At 36.1% G+C, this 27767-nt stretch overlaps 2 protein-coding genes, 1 non-coding gene and 1 pseudogene across 3 annotated transcripts; 3 read left to right on the top strand and 1 right to left on the bottom strand.

The window, feature by feature from the left end:
• Positions 1-7016: 7016 nt before the first annotated feature.
• Positions 7017-7706, top strand: LOC112082952 (annotated as a pseudogene).
• Positions 7707-8095: 389 nt separating this feature from the next.
• LOC112082951 (splicing factor U2af large subunit B-like) lies at positions 8096-8698 on the top strand. The gene has a single exon (XM_024150675.1). The coding sequence runs from the start codon at positions 8096-8098 to the stop codon at positions 8696-8698; it is 603 nt and encodes a 200-aa protein (XP_024006443.1).
• A 2253-nt stretch (positions 8699-10951) lies between these two features.
• On the top strand, positions 10952-13603 carry LOC112082950. Its single transcript, XM_024150674.1, has 3 exons — positions 10952-12181; positions 12422-12620; positions 13407-13603. Exons 1-3 carry the CDS (start codon positions 10952-10954, stop codon positions 13601-13603), a joined length of 1626 nt encoding a protein of 541 aa, XP_024006442.1.
• A 9569-nt stretch (positions 13604-23172) lies between these two features.
• Positions 23173-23279, bottom strand: LOC112083190. The gene has a single exon (XR_002897489.1). It is a non-coding gene; the product is annotated as a small nucleolar RNA R71 (small nucleolar RNA).
• Between the last annotated feature and the right edge of the window lie 4488 nt (positions 23280-27767).

The raw sequence follows: 27767 nt of genomic DNA, 5'->3' as shown, positions 1-27767 counted from the left end.
TATGTAACGGTTGTCCCGTTTTAGAACTAACCCAGGAATATGAGGTTTCAAAATGGCGCTGGAGGTGACCGCGTTAATGAGCTAGAGGCCTTTCCAAGTGGATTTTAGATGTAGGAGACGGCAAAATTACTTCGACTGACAACGATGAAGTTGAGATTGAAATCCCTAACGATTTACTGATAAAAGAATGTGCTGATCCTGTTAAAGAGATAGTAAGAGAAGTGTATGGTGATTCATACAGATCGGAAAGAGATCCAATTTTTTTTCAAGACAGAGCAATTCTTAGCCCAAGAAATGCAGACGTGGGATTAATAAACGTATACATGTTGTCAGAAATAAAAGGTAAACATATTTAACGCTTTATACATACGATTTTACACATTAGCTTCATAATGCGATCAACTGAACTTCGTAAAACATTTTTCTAGCTGAGGAACTGATGTGGTGTGTCGTGATGTGTGTCGAGGGTTGAAGGTTGTCAAGTTTTACCCTAAATGAAATCAATGTAGTACTTAGAGATCAAATCCACAGAGAAGGAGAATTTTTTTCTGCAAAAGCCATTGGAACACAAAAAGAAATAAAAATAAAAATAGTAACAGAAAAATCAGAGATTGATTGAGAAAATCGTAGCGATCCCAGCCATCGGCATCATGATCTCTCAGATTTCTGTGAGCCATTCTCGTCGTCTTCTTTGATTCCTCTAATTACTTGGATCTGACGGTGCTTTATACTAGGGCATAGTCGATGGAACTGTGTTTGTTATAAATTTTATTTGCAACCTAAATCGAAAAAGTTGAATCTCGCATCTTAATTGATACCATTCAACGAATCGCTACGACCGATATATAATAAAATCAATATTATTATTATTTAAAAAAAAAAGAAGTCAAAAACAAATTTTTGTAATCGTTATTGGATTCACCGTTAGCGGATTTGGTACACAACTTCAATCCAGAGAAAGGGTTTGTCATGGATTTGAAAAGCAAATTCCAGTGTTTGGTCGCTCTTGTCATATGCCACAGATCCAACGGTTCTGGTATCCTCCTGAAAATTTCTTCAGTCAAAATTCCATCTGATAGATCCATAATTGTTGTTGTCTTCTTCTCACTCGCCAAATCTTCCTTTACGTTCTTCATCTTGCTCTTGTTGTTATAGATATCAATGAGAGAAAAGAATTGTTATTAATTATCATTGCTCTCATAATTATAATCATTAGGGTACATACATATTTATACTACAGAATATTCTTTGACTAGATATATACAAATATATAAATATCTCATTTATGAGTATTTATTCTTCTTTCAGTCGATATTATCATCCATATATTTTTTTAACTAGGTATCTGTCCGCGTCGCGCGGACACAATCATTATATAAACATTATTATAATTTGATTATTGAAACATCACATTTTTATTTTCAATTCTTGCCAAGCACGGACTTTATATATTTAAAAAATCGTGTAATATTTTTATATTTGAGTTTATGAATAATAGTTAAATTGTATAATATTTTTTGCCAAACTTTCGGTATATATCATTTTTTAAGATGAACAACACTTATTTACAATAATAAAATGAAATTATACCATTAATATTAATCAAATATAGAAAAATTTGTACTTTATATAATAAACGAAATAAGATCTAATAATTATTCCTTCAGAAAAAAAATTTCTATGTCTAAGCCTCTAAAAAAGCTAGTATCACAATTATTATCACAATAAAATAAATATTAATAATCATCACAATTATATGTCATTTTATCACCTAGTAATGATTCTGATGAGGTTCTTTCTATTTTTGATTTTCATAATTATTATATTATAATTATAACAAAACATGACATATATAGTCAACTAAATTAGCGATGGTAAATATGACCGTTATTTTTCAAAACATTGCAAACACTACTATTGGTTGTCGTAACGGTGGTTTTCAATTTAAAGTAGTACCCATCTGTTACTCATAATCAGATTTTATTCATTGTTAAGAATAACTGCATATATCTTTGAAAAAAATGTCTCCTTGCACGATGATTTCTGATTTAGGTATAGCATCTGATCGATCTTCTATCTGTGTTCAAGTTATCAAGAGTGTCGAGGAAAGCCTAGATGTTCACGATATTTAGCGATCGTTTATATTCGCAGACGAACATGTAAGTATAACTTCAAAAATAACATACTGTCTGAATCTTAATATATTACTGTCTGAATCTTGATATATTATCAATACCATCATTATTTTTTAACTGAAAATCAAGGGTGATCGAATACGTGCATCGATTCCGAATCGTTTAGTAGACCATTATGAAGGCATGATGTGTGATAAAGATTGGTATTTCATTGGTAACTTCAAAATTACTCCACACATAGGAACTTCGAGGATTACAGTCAATGGTCTCCATATCTGTATCGATAAGGATACCCATGTTGAGAAGACATCGCCTAAATCAGATGACCAGTTGTATTCATTTGCTAATTTTTGAAATGTCCTTGACGAATCTCTGATGGAAAACATAGACGTTGGTATGTTTTCTTAGTATTTAATTATACTCAATTAGATTATTAATACTCTACTTAATTATATGAATATATTGCTTTATGCTAGTTGATTTGATCGGAGGTATTATCAAAGTTTGTCAATTGGAACGTCAAGACCAATTTTGGATCGGAAATCAGAGAATCAACTCAAGTGTTCTAAAATTTACAATAAGAGATTTTGAGTAAGAATCCATTGATACAAAGACTAATACATATATAAATCTTTACTATCATATTCTCAATGTTAAGGAAAATGATATATTAATTCTGTTTTTTAGGGGTGTCGACATCAATTGCATAGCGTGGGGAAGAGGTGCTGAACATTTTGAGTCCTTATGGAAAAATACTCCTCGTCGCAAAATCGTTTTCTGTGTATTGAGATTTTGGGAGATGTGTCGATATGGAGGTTATTTCTCATTCTATCGACCAACCATATATCGATTTATATTCATATCAATTGTAGCTAATATAATTTTCTATATTGTACAGATGAAATATGTGTTTGTTCTGGTCGAGAATTCTCTGAAATATTGTTCGATCCTCCAATTCCTGAAATCGAAAATTCTCATTTTATGTAAGCATTGTTCACCGTTATCATCTTGTAATTTACTAAACAAAATTATTGAATATTGGACTCATTATTTATCTTGTTCTTGCAGGCTTGACTACACTGATGATTTTAACAACATTGAAGATGGCTACTTTTTGATCACTCACCTATTTTCCCTAGCCATTGAATCTACCAATTTCATTTGATGTCTTCATTTATTTTGTTTGACAATTCTATTTGACTTTTTTCGTTATTTTGAATTTTAAAACTCTTTAATTAGATGAAAGAATTATTATACGTAATAAAATTAGAAAATATTAAGATAACACATTAACAATATGATTGATATTGAAAACATTATTAATCACTAATAAATTTAATAGATCAGGGCAATAACCGAGATATTCATAAATTATAGGACTAACCTCTTGACCATCCAAGACCATCACAATTTATTTGTTAAAGGAAGGGTCGAATTTTGGTTACAACAGAATTTTTTTGGCCCATAAGATGTATACAAATTTTGGGCTCAGATGATATATAATTTAAATGTAACATAATAAATCGTTTACATCAAACGGATTTAGAATCAAATCAGAACATTATTAAGAAAAAAAAAACTATAGATATCCATCTATTCAAATCTATCAGAAAGTTGTCAGGTATATTTTCAAAAGCGCAATGAATACTTAGCCCTTTGAGTAGACTATAGTTTAAAAATCAACTTTTCAAATCATCATACATCACCAAAAAAGACAAAACACTACAAAACCATTGATATACAAATTTATTCTAAACACTAAAGACAATGTAACGATATCATTCATAACATTCATAATATAAATAAGACATAATCATTCATAACATTCATAATATAAATAAGACATAATGCAGTATGCATAGAGTCAAACCAAAATAGTAGATTAAACAACAACCGATATCATTTAATAAGTATCATAATATGAAAGTCTTACAAACATTAAAAAGAAAGATAAGGAATTGACATTCCATCGATGGTGCATTAGTTAAGACGGTATCGCCTACCAAAAAAAAAAAAATCGATATGTTAGATCAATATATCTAAAAATCAACTAACAAAATATGTCAATAAAGAAAAATTAAATTTAATAATTACTTAGCCTTGAAATCGTCAATCTCGTCATCAACAGGATTACACAGGAAATCAGAGCAAGGAGGGTAAGAGCATAGGACAACCGACTTGTTATCAACACCTATCATTAATTTTACGAATCAGAATTAGAAGAATGCAAGATTAGCTATTCTAAAATACTAAAAAAGGAATAAAAACATACCTTGACCATTAGTCATCTTCCAAAATCTCAGCACAAACACCACTGATTCACTTTGATTACGCTGATAAACACTATGCAGATTCTTAGCCAAATTCCCACGGGCGATACATGGCAATACACAATCTCTCCTAATTGATTAAAACAGAACAAAAAGGTTCTTCCAGTTTAGATGTCTTAAAACCAAAACGAAACATTTTTTTTTTTATTTTGCATAAACAAACGACATATGGATATAAACTCATAGATCTTACCCTGCATCAAGAAGTTCGAATCGAACATATGTTGCATTATCCTCATAAGCATCGCTGTTCATCTTCTGAGCTATCACTTGAACCATCAGATTCTTCACAAGTCTCATCGTCGTCAATAAAATCATCCTCAGAATCATACTCATCTGTTTGGTCCATATCATCAGTATCTTCACCCGTCTCTGAATCAGACCCCATATAATCCTCAAAACCATAATCATCATCAGTACCACGACCCGATAAAACCTCAGTATCATCAGAGTCACTATCTTCTGCATAGATAAATATATGTAAAACGATGTAATTAGTATTCTAAAAAAAAAAGTGTTCAAAACAAAAAACAAAGAATTGAAACCATTAGATTCTTTATTCATAACCCAAGCATTCCTCGCAAAATCCCATAGAAAAGTCTTCTGAGCATGATCACTCGTATTAACACGATCAGAAACTAAATACACAAAACAAACATTAGAACAAACATAAAGACTTAATATACACCATTAACAAAAATATTACATTAAGAGCGGAAATACCTTCTTTGATAAAAAGCTCGTGATCAAGAATAGATATATGATACGAAGAATCAATATCTACATAAAAATTGAAAACGTTCATAGACTAATATATAATAAGGGTATGCATCTGAAAGGCTAAGATATAGCATTACAAAAGATAAAAACTGTAAGATTAATAGACAGGACTACCTTCGATAAGAGGATTATATGTCCGCAAGGTCCATTCATCGATAGGAGAATCGATAAGTAGCTTGCATGGATAACCTACAAATACAAACAACTACTAATAAGTATTATAAATTGAATGAACAACCTAAAGAGGTTCAACAACCTTTTTTTTTGGTGATATCCACGAAAACATATGGAGTCACGTAACGATAATCAGTCATGTCTTTGTTATCCATATTCTGACGATGCGATTACAACACAGACTTTAACCCGCGAGCATAAGCCTGGTTATCAAAACCTATAGTCGTATAAATTTTTAGAATTCATCTAAAAAAATTGAGAGCATACATACTATTATTAAATTTGATAATAGTTATACATATATACCAGAATCGGTAGACGGAACTTCCCAAGTGATGATGACTTTAGATGGATGATCAAAGCTGTACTTAGACGAACACATTGTTAGCTTTGCATGCAAATAGACAAACATGCTGAATCTTTTCTAAAGAGATCCAAAAAGTTAATGCTATTATAAAAACCCTAGCAAAATAATCACAGAACCCTAATAGAAAAACTAATGCGTTAATTATGAGAAGTTTGGTTGAAAACGCTCATATTTATACGTCTAAACAACCTAGGGTTTATTTTCTTGTGAAAAATACTAAAATGTAATTATTGATCTACATGCGATATTATCTTCCCATGAATTTCATAGTTATTAATAATAAAAATGTAAAGATTCCATTCTAGATAATAACAAAGAAATTATGGAATATTCCCATTTTTCAAAATATTTAATAAATACAAAATATTTCCAAAAATAGAATTAAAATAAAAAAAAAACCAATCACAGGATTCGAACCCGTGAACCTTCGATAAATGGACAAAGCACTTAACCAACACACTACCATCTCAATCAGCACAAATGACGTATTGGAAGGTATGTATATTTTTTTTTGGGTTTGAAATTTGGGCCAATTTATTTGAAAGAAGAGATTATGGCTCAGGCCCTTTTTACTTGAATTAAAGAAGTTTTCTATTTTTAGAGCAACTAATATCGAGTTTAATAATTTAAAATTAACTAATCCAACCAATCAAATTATAACAATTATCAACCAATCAAATCATTAGAATTTCATTAATCAAAACGACATAAAAATCTGTGCGTTAAACCACAGACGAATTTATTTCGCAAATACTAATATAGATAATTGACCAACATATGGTACATGCATATTTTGATATTTGTTCCATCTTCATGGGATCTTTTTGGACCCTCAAAAACAAACAAAAGTTTTAAAGGTCCAAAAGGCTTCAAGTCTATTCACCATTTTAAAAAACAAAAAATCTAATTATATTAGTAGATATTTGATACAACGCGAAATCACCTCGATATAATGTTATAAAAGTCCCATGTGTCGTGGTGAATATTTATCCTTAGCATCAAGCTCCTATGAAGGTAATTGCGTCGATAAATCATAACAAAATAATATTGCAAATGATGCCGATCCCTATCAAAAATGCATAAGAACAAGTGAGGACTGTTTCCAATACCAAATTTTCTCCTATGTTAAGAAAATGAATATATCCTTATCATACGAAGAAACGTCCTCAGTATGGAATTTTCCGCAATTGATTTGGAGATATTTCGAGAGCTGCATTGTCAAGCAGATGACATCTCTCCCTCGATACTGGCTTCATCATCAAGAATGTGGATTATACTGAGGGGAAAAGCTTGCTGGGGAAGCCAACCATGGCCATTACATGGCATTGGTCTCCAATAGAAGATTTTGACTCTTAGGATTCGATCAAGAAGACGTGTCATTTCATAAGACAAGAGATTGCAAAGGATGATCACTTATCCCGAGACAAGCGTTAACCCTAACTTAAGGTGCAAGAAAAGATTTGTCTGTGGGGTGGTCAGAGTTATTTCATTGAATTGTATCCCATTATCAACGATAATCTCATAGTCGAGGAGATGGACACAACAAAATTGTCTGTGAGCGAAGATGGGGACATCACAGTGATCAAGAGCGAAGTGGACTCAATGTAGAAGGAAAATTAAAGCAGTTCAAAACCTTTGAAACTTTCTGAAACCACAAAAAAGGTGGGACGCTATGTGGCACAAGGCTTGACACTTTGTGAAGGTATCCTTAAGGATATTTCATGCAGTAATACCGTTAGGCAGTCTCTAGTCAATATAGGTCTTGGGAGCACTGCAGCTAGGTTCCCTTCCATTGAAGACGAGGTTACGAAGGCCCAAAGCTGCAGAACCCTTTTAGCAACCTTTGTTGCTTATATTCGAAGGTGCGGTCAGTGTGAGGCTCTTGATGAGATGATGTCTTATGATCTGGAGAAAAGTTAAAATTAGGGCTTCCAGTTATAGGATTTGATAAAATGAAGAGGAGCACATAACTTGTGGTAGCCTGAGTTTTCATTCTTTTGATCGTAAAATAAAATTTTGTAGGACTTGTTTTGATGGTAAGGTAGTTGATATCCAACAACAAACGACATATCTTAAACCTCTCTGATTTAGACAATAACCCTTATCACAATCCATTTAGAATTAGGCTTTTTGGATGTTTTTTCCTTTTTTTCTTTTGTGTGTCGGTTCTATGTTATTATAAATAGAGCTGTTTTCTTCTAAAGAAAATTTACGACTTGTTTGATTAAGTAAAAACGCTTTTAAAACCCTATTCCTCTCTTCTCTTGTTTTTTTTTTGTTAATAGAGGAGGCACAAAGAAAAGAGAAGAATGTCTTGGAGACCTACTGGTTTTTTTGAGGATCCGAGCGGCATTGTTTTTAGTGGGTTTCCACGTTGCTATACAGAGGAACATATCGCAGATGTCATGGAGTCTTTTGGACCCTTAAAAGCTTTCTGTTTGCGAATAGACAGTGAAACTGGAAACCCAACTGGATATGGATTATGTGTTTATCAAGATCCTTCAGTAACAGATATTGCATGTGCTGCTCTAAACGGGGCAAAGTTTGGCGATAGCGTTAACACGCTTGCGGTAAGTCGTACGGTTAATCTTGGGAATCGACCTAAAACGGAGCAACTTGAGGTTTTAGAGCACTGTGTTTTTGTTGGTGAGCTTCCTTGTTACTTAACAGAGGCAGATATCATGGATCTCTTGGAGTCTTTTGGGCCCCTAAGAGGATTCAACTTGGTTAAAGAAAGAGAAACAGGAAACTCCAAGGGATATGCATTATGTGTTTACCAAGATCCTTCAGTAACAGATATTGCATGTGCTGCTCAAAACGGGATTAAGACTGGTGATAAAACGCTTGCGGTTAGGCGTGCCGTCGATTCCGAGCAAGAACTTCAAATTGCTTTGCAGAGGCTTGCGATATAACCCGGAATAAGATTTGTAACCTCTCGGGAGGACAAAGGTGGTTTTTTATTTTTCAATTAAGTTTGAATATTTTCCTGATATGTAATTTTTAGTCATTAATAAAGAATTCGAATGTTTGACTAAGTGTTGGAAACGGTTTCAAGTACTTAGACAGATGTTAGAGTTTCGATATTCAGCGGTATAGGAAATTCACTTAAGGTAATTTTATTGTAGTGTGGTTTGTTCTTCATCATCAAACTCCTTTTTCTCATGTTAACATAAGCCTAAACTGTTATGGAATATTTTGAGTGTTGTTCATAGTTTTGAAACTTTGAACAAAACATAAATATGGTAATCAATACCTTATATTTTGTTGGTATTGTGAAATTCCTTACTGTGTCTCTGTGGTCTTTGGCTTTCTTATTGTGTAGGAAGAGAAACAATCATTTATGAGACTGCATTTGCTGGTGAAAAAGGATCCTTTCCATATTCATGTCTAAGGGGAAACCCATTTTCAACTGTAAGAGAGGACAGGTAGGTGAAGTCTCTACTTGATTAAAGCAAACCCATTGTGTTCATATGATTTGTTGAAACATTCAGCAGATGTATTCAAATTTATTATGACCAAGTGGTAGCCTGAGACCAATTTTGAAGTAAAATTTATAGGACTTGTTTGGATGGTAAGAGTAGTGGATATCCATTTGGACTTGGGCGTACCATTGTGCTTCCCTTGACAGACATGAGAAGTAAGATTCAAGAAAGCACAAATAACTGATGGAAGAGTATCTTTGATTTCAACAATTTAGTATTTTATATATAAGTTAACCAAATAATTCCAACAAATTCGGATTCCAAAAACGAAATGTCAAAATACAGATTATTTATTTTTATTAAAGCAATAAAGATAACCACTTACAAAATGTTTCAGTAATACATAATAACACATAAGTTTATAGTTTCATAAATAAATAAAAAATAACACTTTTGAATCGATGATAAAATTACATTGTCTTTTGAATCGATCATAAATATTTATACACGAGGCGGTACATGACGACAATGTTCAAAACCCTCACAGCCACTATGGTAATGGTTAACCGGATTTTTAATACATTCACTTGGGTTTTTAGAGCCACATGCCGGGTTTTTGTCTTTTCCCATAGCTCCATAACCTAACCATTTTCCTGCTTCTCCGTTTCCACAAAACATTGATAGTATAATCGTTACAAATAAAAGAACAGTAAGGCTCTTCTTGTATGCAGCCATTGTTTTTTTTTTTTTTAAGTTTAATTTGATTTTTCTTTCTGCTTTTTCTGTATATATTTTTTAAATTGAATGAGCAATGATCAACATGTGTTTTCTCATTTATACTTAAGGAGTTGCTTCTAAATAAAGAATGCCAGTGCATGGCGCATATATACAGGTTTTTGTTGCTATTAATATAACATTTTGTGGATTTCAGTTTTGCTAGCAGGAAACTTCATAATAGAAACATATTCACTATTTTTTTAGCATGGCAGCAGATTTAAACCGTTTAACAAATTCTGAGCGATGTTAGTTGTCGCATAGTTAATTTTAATTTTAAAATATTGTTTATTAACATATATGTATATAGCTAGTTTACTATGGTTAAGCTTTCCTTTACTTAACCGGTTGTATATATATATGTAACACACTCTTTTACAGAATTAATGACAGAATTAATTCACTTCTCTCTCTAGTTAATATGGTATCAGAGCAGTGCATTTTCTCTCTCTTCCGCTTAACAGAATTTGTCGTCTTCTTCGTCGAGATTTTTCGTTTCGAAGCTTGATTTCATCTTCATTTGAGCTTAGAATTCTTCGATTGAGATCAAATTCGTCTCCGATGAGTGCTTCCCTGAATGATTTGTACTCAATCTTTTTCGCGAATATCATTTTCATCTTATTCATGAATCTTCAAGCAGCGATTACATTGATCGTTGTATCTCTTCTTTCCTTCTTTGTTTGACCTAGTTTGCTACTGATCTTCTTCATTCTCAGTACTTACATCTTCTTCGTGTTCGTTTCACATCGAATCGTTCATTTTCTTGATTCCTCGCACAGTGCGATGGCTTCACATCCAAATCAATCCAATGGATCTTTACATCCGAATCAATCCGGTGAATCTCTACATAATACTGATCAATATGAAAATCCGTATTATCTTCATAGCTCAGATCATGCCGGACTCGTTCTTGTATCAGATCGACTTACTAATGGTGCCGATTTTCATTCCTGGAGGCGATCCGTAAAAATGGCGCTCAATGTTCGAAACAAACTGGGATTCATTGATGGTACTATTCCGAAACCAGCAGATGGACATCGCGATTCGGGATCTTGGTCCCGTTGCAATGATATGGTAGCCAAATGGCTCATGAATTCTGTCTCTAAGAAGATTGGTCAAAGCCTTTTGTTCATCTCTACAACTTCAGGTATTTGGAAAAATCTCTCTTCTCGATTCAAGCAAGATGATGCTCCTAGAATCTTTGAGATTGAACAAAGGCTTAGCAATATCCAACAAGGTTCTATGGATGTTAGCTCGTATTACACTGAATTGGTGACTCTATGGGAAGAATATAGAAATTATGTTGAGATTCCGGTTTGCACTTGTGGAAGGTGTGAGTGTAATGCAGCAACTCTATGGGAAGAACTGCAGCAACGAAGCAGAGTTACAAAGTTCTTGATGGGACTTAATGAATCTTATGAGTCCATTCGTCGTCATATCCTGGTTCTCAAACCAATACCATCCATTGAAGATGCTTACAACATGGTGGCACAAGATGAAAGGCAGAAGATGATGAAACCATCGAAGCCTGATAATGTTGTTTTCCAGAGTTCTGGTCCTCAGTTCTCACAGGAAACTTCTGAACAATTGGATTATGCTGCATATGCTATTCAAAATGGTTATAGGCCAAAAGCGAGACCTGTTTGTACTCATTGTGGACAGACAGGGCATATTGTTCAGAAATGTTTCAAGTTACATGGGTATCCTCCTGGCTACATACCTGGTTACAAAAGCCAAGGCCAACGAGCTCTAACTCCAACTCAGAATCAGTTTCAACCAAGAGGACAATTTCCCAACAATTTTCAACCTCGAGGAAAGTTTGATAGTCAACGACCACAAGTTGTGGCCAACGTGATGAATGACTCATATCCATATGTACCACAGCCGCCTTCACAGGCTATGAATCTGGACTTCAGCAATATGAACACGGATCAGGTTCAGTCTCTCATACAACAGCTGAGTGCTCATGTCAATGTTACAGAGAAGCCAGAGAGTCATTCATCAAATACAACAACAACTGCAAGCATTACCGAACATGGTGTGATGGCAGCTCAGTCATCGTCTGGTATCATTCTTTTTCCCTCTAGTTCATTGAGATTTGAGAATGATAGACTGACATTTCAACATAAATGCCTATCCACACTTCATAAAACTTTACCTCCTGGTTCTTGGATAGTTGACAGCGGTGCCACTTGTCATGTATGTTTTGATTTGGCATTATTTAGTGAAATTGTGATAGTTTCTGGAGTAACCGTATCATTACCAAATGGTTCTAGAGAAGAGATTACACACACAGGCACAATACATTTGTCATCATCATTAGTACTGCATAACGTTTTACATGTTCCCTCATTCAAGTTCAATCTCTTATCCGTTAGCAGTTTACTCCAACATGATCATTGTTCTGCACATTTTTATGTTGATTCTTGTTTCATTCAGGAGTCTATTCAGGGCTTGATGATTGGTAAAGGAAATCTTATTCACAATCTATACATTTTACAGCTTGACAGTCCTGAATCGTCTCCGTTATTCACTGCTTCTTTGGTTCTTGATGGACATCTTTGGCATCAACGGCTTGGCCACCCGTCATCTGAAAAGTTAGCACATTTGTCTAGTCTCTTACCTGCTTATAAACATAGTAAGTCTTCTGAGTCACATTGTCATGTATGTCCTTTGGCTAAACAAAAAAGATTACCTTTTGAGTCACATAATCATTTGTCTAGTTCTCCTTTTGATTTACTTCATCTCGATGTTTGGGGTCCATTTTCTACAGAGTCTGTTGAAGGTTTTAAATACTTCTTAACGATAGTTGATGATTGTACTCGTGTCACTTGGATTTTTTTAATGAAATACAAAAGTGAAGTTTCTCAGAAATTCTCAACTTTTCTTACTCATATTCGTACTCAATACAATGCTGTTGTGAAAGCCATACGAACAGATAATGCTCCTGAACTTGCTTTTCATGATTTAGTTCGTCATCATGGTTTTGTTCACCAGTTTTCTTGTGCATATACCCCTCAACAGAACTCGGTAGTTGAACGCAAGCATCAACACTTGTTAAACGTTGCTAGATCACTTATGTTTCAGTCCAAAATACCTCTTGTTTACTGGAGTTCATGCATTTTGACTGCTGTGTTCTTAATCAACCGTTTGCCATCACTTGTTCTACAAAATAAATCACCTTATGAAACATTGCTCAAAAAGGTTCCTGACTATTCTTTCTTGCGTTCGTTTGGGTGTTTGTGTTATGTTTCCACATTGCAAAAGGATAGGAACAAGTTTAGTGCACGAGCAGATAAGTGTGTATTCTTAGGTTATTCTACAGGTTATAAGGGATATAAAGTCTTGCATCTGGACAACAATTTGATATCTGTGTCTCAGAATGTGATTTTTCATGAAAATATATTCCCTTTTGCATCTACAGAGGTCAATTCTGAAAATATATTTCATGATACCATCTTACCGTTACCAGTTCCTGCCGCATTGGATAACATTGTTTCTACTCCTCATGCATCATCTGATACATCTGTTACACATCATATTGGTTCACCACCCATTATTCCACCTCATGCATCATCTGCATCACATCTCTCTCTAGCAACTCAAGGAACCAACCTCTAATCGTGTTACTACAGAGACTGACATCATTTCACTACCTAATGCTCGACCAAAACGTCAAACAAAGGTACCAAGTTACTTGTCTAATTACCATTGCTCTCTCACCCAAACTTCTACTCCTTTCCTTCTACAAAGGTTTTAACGACACCATATCCTATCTCTTCAGTCCTCTCTTACTCAAACTTAAACCCCCTATATCAGTCCATTGTTCTCTCATTCTCTTTGGATATAGAGCCTAAAAATTTTAAACAGGCGATGGCTTCTAAAGAATGGACAGATGCTTGTAATCTGGAGTTACAAGCAATGGAGATAAATAGAACTTGGAGTGTTGAAAGCCTGCCTCCTGGAAAGAATGTTGTCGGGTGTAAGTGGGTCTTCACTATAAAATACCATGCTGATGGTACGATTGAGAGATATAAGGCCCGTCTTGTTGCGAAAGGCTTTACTCAACAGGAAGGTATCGACTACTTCGACACATTCTCACCTGTCGCTCGTTTAGCGAGTGTCAAACTCATTCTTGGTCTCGCGGCACGACAAGACTGGAGTCTCACTCAGATGGACATCACTAATGCATTTCTGCATAATGACCTTGAGGAAGAAATTTTTATGAGTCTACCTCAAGGGTACACACCAGCCTCAGGGACTCTTCCTCCGAATGCAGTCTGTCGATTACACAAGTCCATATATGGCTTAAAACAAGCCTCGCGCCAATGGTATAAATGTCTTTCTAAGGTTTTAACAGATGATGGTTTTGAACAGTCATACCAAATACATCCCTTCTTGTGAAACTACGAGGTACATCTTTCATAGCACTCTTAATCTATGTCGATGATATCCTCATAGCTAGCAATGATGATTCTGCTGTAGCATCTGTTAAGTTGAAATTGACGAAGCATTTTAAGACTAAGGATTTAGGCCCAGCTAGATTCTTTTTAGGTCTGGAAATAGCTAGGAATTCTACGGGTATATCAGTCTCTCAGAGAAAGTATTGTCTAAATCTTCTTGAAGACACTGGTTTACTGGGATGTAAGCCTCGATCTGTACCCATGGATCCAAAGGTATCCCTTAGTAGAGAAACTGGTACTCGTCTAGATGATGCTAAACCTTTCAGGGAATTGATTGGGAGACTTCAATACCTATGCATCACTAGACCGGATATCACTTTTGCGGTTCATCGTCTCAGCCAATTTCTCTCTTGTCCTACTGATATGCATCTCCAGGCTGCGTACAACATACTGCGTTACTTAAAGACTAATCCTGGACAGGGTCTGTTTTACTCAGCTTCCACGGACCTGTGTCTAAACGGTTTTGCAGATGCTGATTGGGCTACTTGCCCGGATACAAGACGTTCAGTCACTGGTCTTTGTGTTTTCCTTGGCACGTCCCTCATTACATGGAAGTCCAAGAAACAAGAAACAGTGGCTCGGAGTAGTACTGAAGCTGAATATCGTGGTTTGGCCGTTGCTACAGGGGAACTAAAATGGTTATATCAGCTGTTAACCGATCTTCATGTGCCTATCTCTACACAGACCAAGCTGTTTTGTGATAGTAAGTCAGCAATGCATATAGCCAACAATCCAGTCTTCCATGAACGGACGAAACATGTGGAAGTGGATTGTCACACGACTAGAGATGAAGTGAAGAATGGTTTCTTGAAGCTTATACATGTTTCTACAACGAATCAGCTTGCAGATATTCTAACAAAGCCTCTTCATCCAGGACCATTTCATTCACTCCTCAATCGTCTTTCACTTTCAAGCCTCTATACACCTTGTGATGATTCGGCTTGAAGGGGGGCGTATTAACATATATGTATATAGCTAGTTTACTATGGTTAAGCTTCCCTTTACTTAACCGGTTGTATATATATATGTAACACATTCTTTTACAGAATTAATGACAGAATTAATTCACTTCTCTCTCTAGTTAATATTGTTTTTTGCCAAAATTTTAAAATATTACTTTTCATCAAATTTTGGCATTAAGCCATTAACGTTATGTGGTGAATGGTAAGGTAATTGTTGATATCCAACAACAAACGACAGATCATAAACCTCTATGATTTAGACAATAACCCTAATTATCACAACATGACTTTAATCCTTATCTTAGTAAGAATGCACTTATTTACCATTTAGGATTAGGCTTTTTAGATGCTTTTTCCTTTTTTCTTTTGTGTGTCGGTGTTATGTTATTATAAATAGAGCTGTTTGCTTGTAAAGTTGTAAAGAACACTGATCACGAGTTGTATTAAATGAAAACGCTTTTAAACCCCTTCTCCTATCTTCTCTTGATTTTTGTCAGTAGATGAGACTAATCGTGACGCACAAAGACAAGAAAAGAATGTCTTGGAGGCCTACTGCTTTTTTTGAGGATCCGAACGGCATTGTTTTTAGTGGGTTTCCACGTTGCTATACACAGGAACATACCGCAGATGTCATGGAGTCTTTTGGACCCTTAGTTTTCTGTTTGCTAATAGACAAAGCAACTGGAAATTCATGCTGGATATGGATTATGTGTTTACCAAGATCCTTCAGTAACAGATATTGCATGTGGTGCTCTAAACGGGATTAAGTTTGGCAGTAAAACGCTTGTGGTTAGATGTGCTGTCCACTCCGAGCAAGAACTTCAAATTGCGTTGCAGAGACTTGCAATATAACCAGAAGGACAGTAACGACCTTAACTTAGAATAAGATTTGTGTGCTCTCGGGAATGCAAAGGTAGTTCTTTAGTTTTTTTCATTTAAGTTTCAATTTTTTCTGATATGTAATCATTTTAGTCATTAATAAAGAAGTCGAGTGTTTGAGTAGGTGTTGGAAACAGTTTCAAGTACTTTGAGAAAATGTTAAAGTTTCGATTTTCAGCGGTATGGGATTCTCTTGTTGTGTGGTTTGTTCTTCATCATCAGGCTCCCTTTTCTCATGTTGACATGTGCCTAAAACTTTTGGTATGAATTTAGAGAGATATGTTATGGAAGAGTTGTGGTAAAAAAAAAAAAATGTTATGGAAGAGTTTGAGTTTTGTTCATAGTTTTGAAACTTTGAACAAAACATAAATATGGTAATCGGTACCATTATGTTTTGTTGGTATTGTGAAATTCCTTACTGTCTCTCTATGATCTTTGACTCTCTTATTGTGTAGGAAAAGAAACAATCATTTAAGAATGCCTGCGCTGCTGAAAAAGGATCCTTTCCATATCCATGTCTAAGTGAAGTCTCTCCTTGATTAAAGCAAATCCATTTTGTTCATGTGATTTGTTGAATCATTCAGCATAAATATTCAAATTTATTATGACCATATGTAGATGCCTGAGACCAATCTTGAAGTAATCTTTATATGACTTGTTTTGATGGTAAGAGTAGTTGATATCCTCTTGGACTAGATAGCTTACTTTCCTAAATTAAGCAAAAATTATGTGCCCTAATTTTTTGCCCTAATGTACGAACTGGGATAAAAAAAAACTTTAGAAACTAATCATGTGCCGTTCTAAAAAAATAGATGAAGCACGAAACAATAGATGAAGCAATAGATGAAGCAGACGAAAAAAAATATACGAACTGGGATAAAAAAAACTTTAGAAACTAATTCGTCTGCCTCAACTGAACTTCATCTTATGTGCCCTAATTTTTTGGAAATGGATTGTTTATCTACACTATGATACAATGGTTTTGCGCCTGTGGTTGCGAGAGTCAAAGCCTTCAGGGTCATGAAATTGATCAGCATTTATCACCATTTGAGAGAGATTTAAAGCCTTCAAGAACATGTAATTGATCAGTATTTTATCACCGTTAGTTTGTCCCTTCTATGTTTTTGATATCTGATTAATATGGTTGACAAAATTTGAAGTCTTCAGGTACATGTAAGTATAGGTAAGAACCGGCTAGAAGGAGAGATAAAAGCTACCAAAGAGGTTGTTTACCAATGCACTAATACCATCGTGCCCACGCTTATGAGAGAGAAAATAACCTACGACATATAAATGATAATGAACGTTGGCAAAAAGTAGAGAATAAATAAGGCTAATACATATCAAAAAAAAAGAAGAAAAAGAAAAATTGAGAGAATACAAAGACGATGATGAAGATGAAATAAAATGGTGAGAAATAATAAAATCGAAAGATATATAAGAGAAATAAAAAAAAAAAAGTACAAGTCAAAGACGATGAAGAAGAAGAACGAAAATATGAGGAAGAAGAAGGAAAATCTGAGGAAGAAGAAGATGAAGAATTTGGGGCAGAAAAAGAAGACAAAGGACATAAAACTGGAGAATGAACAAGAAGACGAATAAAAACCAGAAAAAGCTAGAGAATAAGGAAAATACAAGGAAAAACTAAACCATAAGATTAAGAGTAAGAAGGGTAGACCAAAACAGAAGAGAAAGAAGAAAAAAAAGACAAATCCGAAGAGGAAATGAAATAAAAGTTAAAGACGATAAAGAAGAAGAAAAAAGAAAAGATAAGGAATAATCCCAGTTGAAGTCAATGACAAGGAAGACTGAAAAGACGAAGAAGAAGACCGAAAAAAAAAGAAAAAAAAATCATAATAAGAAAAATTATGATAAGACAAAAATGTTGAAGAATAAGAAGGGGAAGAGGCTGCTGAATTTAGAGAAAGAAGGAGATAGAGAAATTGAGTTAATGTTTTCAGGGACATGTAAATGCTTTCAGGGGCATATAGATGGAGAGAGAGAGAGTCTGTGTGAGAGAGAAATAAAGAGAAAGAGAAATGGGAGAGAGATTTAAACCTTCCAGGTACGTGATATTAAATATATATTACTTCGTCGTTTTTATGTTCCTATTTTTTAATATACGAAACACTTTTTACTTTAAATGTAGTTGTCTAAATCACATGATATATACAAACTAGGATGAGAGAGAGGAAGGGAGATAGTGAGAGAGAAATATTGAAAGAGGGAGATGGAGAGAGAAAGAATGATAGGGAGGGATGCATGGAGAATGATAGGGAGGGATGCATGGAGGGGGATGGAGAGAGAGAATTAATTTTTTGAGGTGCATGTATTTGATTAATATAAAAGACAAATGAAAACAAGAAGAATATGAAGTCAGAGAAAACGAAAAAGACAAAGGCGATGATGAAGAAGAAGAAGTAGAAGAGGAAGAAGATGAGGAAAAGATGTGGAAAATACGAAGAAGAAGAAGACGTGACAAAAAAATCCTAAAGAATAAGAAGTAAGAAAAGACATATAAAATGAAGAGGAGAAGGAAGAAGAAATAAAAGAAAATAAAAAAAAACTAAGAAGTAGACGTGAGGGAATAAGGAGAGATAAAGCTGGAAAACGATAAATAAAGATAAGAAAAAGACGATATAGAAGAAAAACCAACATATAAATATGAGGGAAAAATAAGAAGATGAAAAACGAATATGTTGAGACAAAAAAAAACTCGCTTTTGTCTTAGTTCAATTGGTTTGTGAGTTTCATACACTTATTTAGTAGCATTTTGGTTTTTAATTTTGGATGATAATTACTTTTGGGTTTGTTTTATTTTATCATTTATGTTTTAAATGATTGTTTTAGTTCTCTTCAATCGTCAGTTTATAACAGCAAGTTATGTTGTACGTTTTTGAAACCCCTATGCCCGTGCAAGAGGTTTAGAGTTTAGGGCAATATTAATGAAAAAAATCTACATAGAAGAATATCTTAATAGTATTAAGATCTCAGAATTGCCGAACCATGAACTGAAATTAAAAATAAGAACATTTATTATGTTGCTTCAGAATATAGACCCTAAAGGTGGTTTATGCAATGGAACAAGACTCTTTGTAACACAATTGCCTAAACATGTTATTCAAACTAGCCACATAACTGGTGCATATATTGGTCAAAAGGTCTTGATCCCACGAATGTTTGTTTCCCCCCACCGAAACAAGGTTCCCTTTTAGAATGAGGCATAGACAATTCCCTGTAGTCATCGTCTTTGTAATGACTATCCATAAAAGTCAAGGACAGACTTTGCAAAAGATTGGATTGTATTTACCAAAACCCGCATTTTTCTATGGACAACTTGATGTGGCTATATCACATGTTACTTTGAGAGCTGGTTTGAAAATTTCTGATAACGGATACTATAGATAAGCCACAAACCAATACTTTGAACGTTGTATACAAGACCGTCTTTCAGAATATAAAAAAATAATAGTTTATTTTATTTGTTTTGGTTTAGATTTTTACTAATTAAATGGTCTATTTTAATGACAATTTGGTTTACTTATGCTTCAGAATTGATACTCTTTCTCTTTTTCTATTAATGGTTTTCTTGATTGTCGAGAATTGATACTTTTATTAAACATAAAGAAAATCAAGTACAAACCCATAATGGTGTTTAAAAAAAATATACACTGAGACAAACTACAACTTAAAGATCTGCAATATTTGAATATTGTACATCAACAAATCTTAATGCATATAACGATAATGGTCATGGTTGATAAAATGATGAGTTTTTCCAAAAGTACCATTATCCAACTATCAAAATTTTTGGGTTTATTAAAGATATAGATCACAATACCATTATCCAATATCGAAGTTTTTCACCATTATAAAAAAAAAATTAAATAAATGATTCATAATAGTTAGAACTGTTAGAACAATAGAATATTAAAACATATCATTTCAAAGATTATATATAACTTACAAATCTTCTACTTATCAATAATCGCCTCTATAAATTTTGTAATAATTTTGTATACATCGCAAGTCCGCGCTTGGCGCAGATTCCCACCTAGTATCTATTAATGTACATTGAAGTTCTAACTCTAATCTTGTTATCGAAAACAGAGGCTACTCGACAATATATATATATATAATCCTAATTTATGATTTATATATAATAAATGTATACAATGGTGATATTATCTAGTTGACTTAGTCGACATACATTGAAGAGATAGCACATCTCTCGTAGTTACGATTGTTGTTGTAATTGTAAAGTATCTATAAGATTACATACTTGTATATAGTGTTAAGGGTGTAATTGATAACACCGGATTTTGGCTATTTTTATGGATCATTTTAATATCTTTTACAGGTTTTTTTACTCCATTTTCAAAAGTTTTCAAAGGATTTCTATGTTTCCGGATTTTAAAAGACTTTTCAGGTAATTTGGGATAAAGAGGCACAAAATGGAACAAAAAGACTTTTTTGGATAAATGCAGACCGTCAGAACTCTCATGGAGAGATGAAGACCTTCTCACCGTCTGATCACCCTCAAAATTGGACAACTTATAGAAGAATCAACCAGCTTTCAAATGCACTTGGTTTGGAGACATTCCAACGGTTGGATATCAAGATATTCCATTAGCCCCGGAGCCACGCGGAGTCGGCCAGCAACTCACGCGACCGCGGCCAACAAGCTATTTGCCGCGGTCAGAAGCCTCCCGACCGTGGCCAACAAGCCAATTGCCGCGGTCACAACACTCCCGACCACGGCATTCAAGCTCCGACTTAAAGCCCACTTATCTGAAGCCCAAAGTCATTCCCAGCCTCAATTCCGGAACCCTAGAGACCATGGTGTATTGGAGACTATAAATACATGTCATTTAGGTCGTTTTTAGAGAGAGCTTTTCATACTTTACAGAAACCCTTTTCCTTTAGCTGTTTTTATGAGATTTTTGTAGAAGATTGTTCAAGTCCGAGTTCTTCAATAGAGAAGCTTTCTTTATCTCTTTTCTTTACTGTTTTTCATTACTTTTATTAAAACCAATGATGATGTCGAACTCAGCCATGTCTGAGTAGATCCCGAGTTGGGCTTAGGGTTCCCGAAAGGGGCTCTCATAATCGATTAAGACATCTAGGTTTATAGATCTGGGATTTCGACCTGTTCTCTGTTTATTCTTGTTCTTATTGCATGTATGCTTGATTGATCACCTAGTATCTGATCTAGATAGTTAGTGTTGCGAAAGTTTTTATTAAGTATCAGCCCTAGAATGAAACAGGCGATTTTTCCGTAGGAGTGGAAACCTACCTGCGGCGAGATCGTGAGTATTGACGAGTCTTGTGCAGCTCTTGCGTTCTCTCCCTTCCAGGGCCAGAGTGGAAACCTACTGGTCAGGGTTGCGAGAAACAGTTGGTTATGATCACGACAGTGACGTAGTCATATCGCCGTACTCTAGCTCTAGAACCCATATATTGTTATCCGTCAATCCCAATCTATCTACCTTAGTGTTTATTATGATCCCTTAGAGTTCCCAAAAGCTCAACGTTTTTAGCCATAGTTTACAATTCCATCGATTTTTACTTGCTTTCTTAGACCTGCATTTCAACTTCCTTAGTTCGTTATTTACTTGCTTTATTTACTTTTCATGCGATATTTTACTTGCCTTATTTTTGTTTAGTTCGATATTTTACTTATTCCATTTGCATTTCATTCGATTTTCTTTACTTGCTTTTTAGGATAGATTTATTTGCTTTCTTTTGCTTTAGTTTAATTCGCAAGAAAAACAACCAACCTTTAAAACCAATTTAGTCTAGACATAAAATTAAAAACCGTAGAAGAATACCAGGCACACAAATCTCTGTGGATTCGATCCCTAAATACTACAACTGATCAGCTGTGCACTTGCGGCTTTCATTTGTTTTGTTAAGGGTAAAACTTGTTCCCTCACGCAGTTGACACGACATCAAGTTTTTGGCGCCGTTGCCGGGGATTTGTTTCGCTGCCTTTTGCTATTTTTCTTGTTTTAACTTCTGTTCTAGACACCTGATCTCTAGTTCTTTCTTAAAGTTTTCCTGAACTATCTTTCCCTTTCTTTTGCCTTTCTCTGAATTGCATGAATACCAGGCGTAGACCTGCAGGAGACATTCCAATTCTAGACGAGATAGACAGACACGAAAGAGAACTTCGAAAACTTAGACGAACGCAAGGAATGGCCAACGACGACCAACCTGGAGATCCAATTAATCGAAATTTAAATATGGACCAAGAAGGGTCCGAACATGGAGAAAACGAAGAGAATGATCACATAGAAGGTGATCATGCTCGACAAGATGGAGAGGAGGATGAGGTTCTTCCAAGAAACCACCAAAACCGAGAGAGAGAAGGACGTGAAGACCTTGATCCACCCATCAATGCAGCCGATGGTGACCACCCAGAAATGCAGCCGATGGTGACCACCCAGAAATGCAACCGAATGAACGCATTCACCGCCCCATTCTGCCAGCAAATCAACACCGAAGACAAGCCAGGAACCATCGCATAGCTGACTTTGATGCACCTACTCAAAATTTTCAGAATCGATCTGCGATTCAAGTACCATTTCCAAACCGGAATGAGTTTGAAGTCAAGCCTCAAATCATCTCATTGGTGAAGCAAAACCAGTTCCATGGAGTTCCTTCTGAGCACCCAATGGACCATATCGAGCTTTTTGAAGAAATTTGCAGCATGATGAGAACAAACCTAGTTCCACCTGACTATTTAAAGTGTAAGTTGTTCCCTTTTTCATTAGCAGATAAAGCTCACCGTTGGTTGAAGTATTTGCCTGCAGGATCGATTACTAATTGGGAAGAATGTTGAACTGCTTTCCTAAACCACTTCTACACTAAGTCAAGGTCGAACAATTTGACAACGAAGATCTCAACCTTTCAACAAGGATCAACTGAATCTTTCTATGAAGCTTGGGAACGTTTTAAGGAGTATGAACGTGATTGCCCTCACCATGGATTTCATGGATCAAGCCTGCTGAGCACATTTTATCGAGGTTTGCAACCAAAATACAAACTTTCACTTGATACAGCTAGCAATGGAGATTTTGGGCAAAAGACGATAACTCAAGGAAGAGCCCTCATCGAAAATTTGGCTCAAGCCAATAGCAATGATTGTCCTGAATATGATCGATCGATGAAGCAAGCCGGAACAGACAACAAGGAGATAACCGAGTTGAAGAACATGGTGAGCCAGCTTCTGAAGAGCAACAATCGCCCAATCCATGCTTGTGAAACCAACAATGGCGCAGAAGAGGAAGGGCCTAGTGATATCGATCACATTAATCAAGCATTTCAAGAAGAAGATGTGAACTACGTAGGAGCACTGGTGCCATACCAAAATCGCTCCAACAACAACTTCAACAACAAATTCCGGAGTGCAAATTACAACAATCTCTCTTACCGCAATCCAAATGTGGAGAACCCTCAAGATCAGTACTACCCACCTCAGCAAAAATCATTCCAAAACAAGTTTCAAGGTGGAAACTTTGGAGGAATAGTACCATATCAACCGCGACAGCCATATAACTACCAAGGTACTGGTTTTAACAATCAATTTGTACAACAGCAGGGAGTCACGACGAACCAGCTAGCTTCACAAATCGGTAGACTTGAACAGTCAATCCAACAGCTCGTTATGACGAACGAAAAAGCATCTAAAGACGTGAACGTGAAAGTGGACTGCATGTACAATGATCTGAATGGTAAGTTTGAATCTTTATCTTCGCACGTAAAGAAGTTAGATGTGCAAGTCGCCCAAACAGCCGACTCTATGAAGAGGCAAAGTGGAGTTCTTCCAGGAAGAGTTGAAGATAACCCTAAGAAGTTTTGCAACGCCATAACAACATTGCCCGAAGAAGAGTCCGGAACCGATGGAAAGAAAGAAGAAACCCCAATCTTTGTACCACTGTACAGGGATATCGATCCCAAGCAGCCACCGTTTAAGGTACCTGAACGATCACCGTTTCAAAGGCTTACCAAAGCCGATGATCCGGGACGTTTTGTTTTCCAATGTTTCATTTCAGGAATCAAGTTTACAGACTGCTTGTGCGATTCCGGAGCCAATGTCAACATCATGTCTAAGACATTTGCCAAAAAATGGGCATAAAAACCTTAAAGACATCGACGGTTAAGGTTATCTTTGGAGATTCATCTCAAAAAGATACTGAAGGGGCGATTCATGATCTACAAGTTCTAGTGGGAGATAAGATTGTTCCAGCAGATTTCCAAGTCCTGGAGATGGATAAAGACAAGGAGAGGCCACTCATTTTCGGGAGACCATTCCTAGCTACAGTAGGAGCAATAATCGATCACGCAAACCGGCATGCTGTTTTCCTCAATGTGGACAGAAAAAGGTACTATCCTACTATCTTAGATGAATTTCCAAGTAAAGGAAACAGGCCAAAAGAGAAAGAAAAGGAGAAGCCAAAAGCTTTTGCAAAGATCAAGATCATCATTCCACCGGACGCAACAGAAACTAGTGAGGATCAAATACAGGAGCTGATCGAAAACACAAAAAGGGTTCTGAACAACATTAAAGTCCGAAAGAAGATTAAAGGTAAGAAGACTTCTCTTCAAAGAGATGAAGTAAAACCTCCACCAACCGGAAGTGATAAAGGCACATCAAGTGGAGTGCCATTCAAATCAGCCTGATTCCTCATGCTTACATCGAGCTAAACGACTTAAAACAAAAGCGCTTAATGGGAGGCAACCCATTTAGGTACTCTTTCTTTTAATTTTCTTTTCCCTTTTAGAATTTGTGCTTTCTTTTTCTTTTTAAGTATTAAGTATTTTATAAAACAAAAAACACAAAAAATCAGAAAATTAGAAAAACCAATAAGAAAAAGGTAGGTCTTTAGCTGCTCGGCCCGGCAAAGACGAGAAGATTGGACAATAGGCCGCATGAGGAAGACCCGCGGTCGCAACAGACCTGACCGCGGCCAAGAGTGCATCGACCGCGGCGCCGGAAATGTGACCGCGGCCGAGCCCTCAGCCACCGCGGTCGCGCGTCTCCTGACCGCGGGCTTTGGTCGTTGAGATGATTCCGCGGATTTCTGCCGCTTCCCGGTGTTGCCTGGTGTTTGCCTGGTGATTCCTGGTTTTGCCTGGTGATTCCCGGTATTTCCCGAAATGTTCCCGGTAAAACCCGAAAAGATCCTCCGTAAGTTTTAAACTTTCCTAATGTGCAAACAAGAAAAGGTAAGTTTCCGTAGACTTAAAAATTTCCAGAAATTTTCCGTTTTTGTTTCAAAAAACGCTTTTTAAAGAAAAGAAACAAACTTTTTGGATCAAAGCTCTTTCTTCTCTTCTCTTCCAAAAAAAAAACTTAGATATTTAGGAGAAAGAACACATTTTTCAATTCTTAAGCTTTTAAAGAGATTTTTGGCTCAAACCTCACTCTTTTTCGAAGCTGATTTCAATTCTGCCATCAATTCTCTCTTTCCAGCAAGGTATGAACCTCAAACTCACCATTCTTACTCGATTTTGAATTTAGGGTTTTCTTTAAAAACCCAAATCTTGGTCTATGGATGGTGGAAATAGCTTAAGAATGATAGATTATCCATTTAGGTTATCTAAAAATTGATTTTAGCACCTAGCTTAAGAGGAATTGAGATTTTTAAAATTTGGATTCTACATGCTTCATAAAAATCGAATTTGGTACAGCAAAATTGATGAATTTGATTTAGTCTTGTGTGATTAGTGATTAGTATTGGGTAATCTTTAGAATTCACATGGAAATTGCTCATAAAAACCGATTTTTAGAAGATTTCTATGTTGAGAACATCAAAAATCCGAATTTAGTCATGAACTACTTGATTTCTCTGATTTAATATCAATTTTGTTTGCTAATAGTTTTAATTAATCTCTTTATACTAGTATTAGTATAACAGATCTTAATGTGTTAAAATTAGCACCCAAATTCACTCTTTTTCCAAGAAACATTTCATTTTGCAGAAAATGGATGAAACCAGATCCCGAAGGAGCCGTCGAACTGGTGGCAGCTCCGATGACATTCCCGACGATGCTACTCTAGGAGAGTACATGCTGAACCAAGCCAGACCGAGAAGAAGAAGCTATGTGATGAGATTGCTCCAGCAATCAAGAGAAACACGAGCACCTCCCGAGCCACCACAGATTCGATACATTGGGAGGGAGACAAACCCGAGAGTGGACTACGCAAGGCGTTTCAAGAAGCTGAACATCAAACCCACGCCTTGCATTGATTATCATACACTCGAGATGCTTGGAATCAGAGAGGATGTGATCTGGTACATCGATGCACTTAAACTGAGACCCTACTTGGAGCTGAACCTTCCGACTTATCCTGAGCTAGTCCGTGAGCTTTTAGCGACAGTTACACTCCACCACACAAAGAGGAGGAACCCCAGAGCATCAGATGGCATCTTGTCATTCTCTATCCGCGGACAGCCTTATTCTCTCACCATTTCCGAGGTTTGTGAAGCTCTTAAGCTTCCATACACTGATGGCATTTACCTTGAAGATGAACCTGATCTTAACCTATGGAGAGAGATGGGTCATGGATCCTATGATAGTGGGAGATCTAAGTCAGCCCTTCTTAGCCACCCAGCAGTGAGAGTTGTGCACAAACTTTTAGCACACACGATCTTCTCTAGAGCCAACATGGGAGGTGTCTTGAAGGCTGAGCTCATTACACTTCAGATTCCGTTTATGGATGATCCATGACTTGCCTGCTTTGCCTGGATTATATCGCAGAATATGGTAAAGGTGAAGCATGATTTACATGGTTGCGATGACGCTACTCCAGCCTTCGGGAGTGCTATTACAGCGATACTACATGCTGTAGGATTCGATTTCTCATCTGATGATCCACTTCCCGATATCTGGTATGATCTACTTTATCTCTCTCGCGATCACACTATCTCTCGTGCCGCTTTCGATCCAGACAGGTTTGGTTACAAGTATTGCACTAGCACCGAGGAGCACCGAGTCCGCTTACCTTCAGCGTCTATCCCGAGATTGAGCAACGGAGGACGCCCTCGATGGACTCCGGAATCCGATGATTTTCTGCCATCCGTACCTCGTCTACCATTCACCATTGGCCAGTACATAGTGGCCAAGGCGAGGCGTGATGCAGCTGCGGCCCGTGCTCATTTTCAGCCATCCATTCCGACCGGCCACACCTCATCATCTATATCATCACACACTCATTCCGATTTGGAGCGCAGAGTTGAGAGACAGGGACGACGCTTTGAGCGCGTTGTCACCTTCTTACAGGAGCAGCACCAGTTTGCAGACGACACTTCGGAGGATGAGTGATTGATCAGCACTTCACTACCATCACGGTTCTAACATCATTTTCTTTTCTTTTTTTCTATTTATCTTATTTTGCTTTTATTCACCATTCTTTCACCAACTTTTTCACACCGGGGGACAGGGTGATTTAATTCTAGGGAAGGATGTCTATCC

The sequence above is a fragment of the Eutrema salsugineum genome, unplaced genomic scaffold (genome assembly GCF_000478725.1).
Source record: "Eutrema salsugineum unplaced genomic scaffold, Eutsalg1_0 scaffold_7, whole genome shotgun sequence".
NCBI lineage: Eukaryota > Viridiplantae > Streptophyta > Magnoliopsida > Brassicales > Brassicaceae > Eutrema > Eutrema salsugineum.
Note: the sequence above shows the minus strand (reverse complement) of the source record. Positions and strands in the feature narration are given on the sequence as shown.

Excerpts from the sequence above, each read along its gene's own strand:
- LOC112082950 (XM_024150674.1), top strand. The coding sequence starts at position 10,952 with ATGGCGCTCAATGTTCGAAACAAACTGGGATTCATTGATGGTACTATT. Across the intron at positions 12,182-12,421 it reads ACAGCGGTGCCACTTGTCAT|GAGTCTATTCAGGGCTTGAT; the intron begins GTATGTTTTGAT and ends TGTTTCATTCAG. Across the intron at positions 12,621-13,406 it reads CTTACCTGCTTATAAACATA|AGGTCAATTCTGAAAATATA; the intron begins GTAAGTCTTCTG and ends TTGCATCTACAG.
- LOC112082951 (XM_024150675.1), top strand. The coding sequence starts at position 8,096 with ATGTCTTGGAGACCTACTGGTTTTTTTGAGGATCCGAGCGGCATTGTT.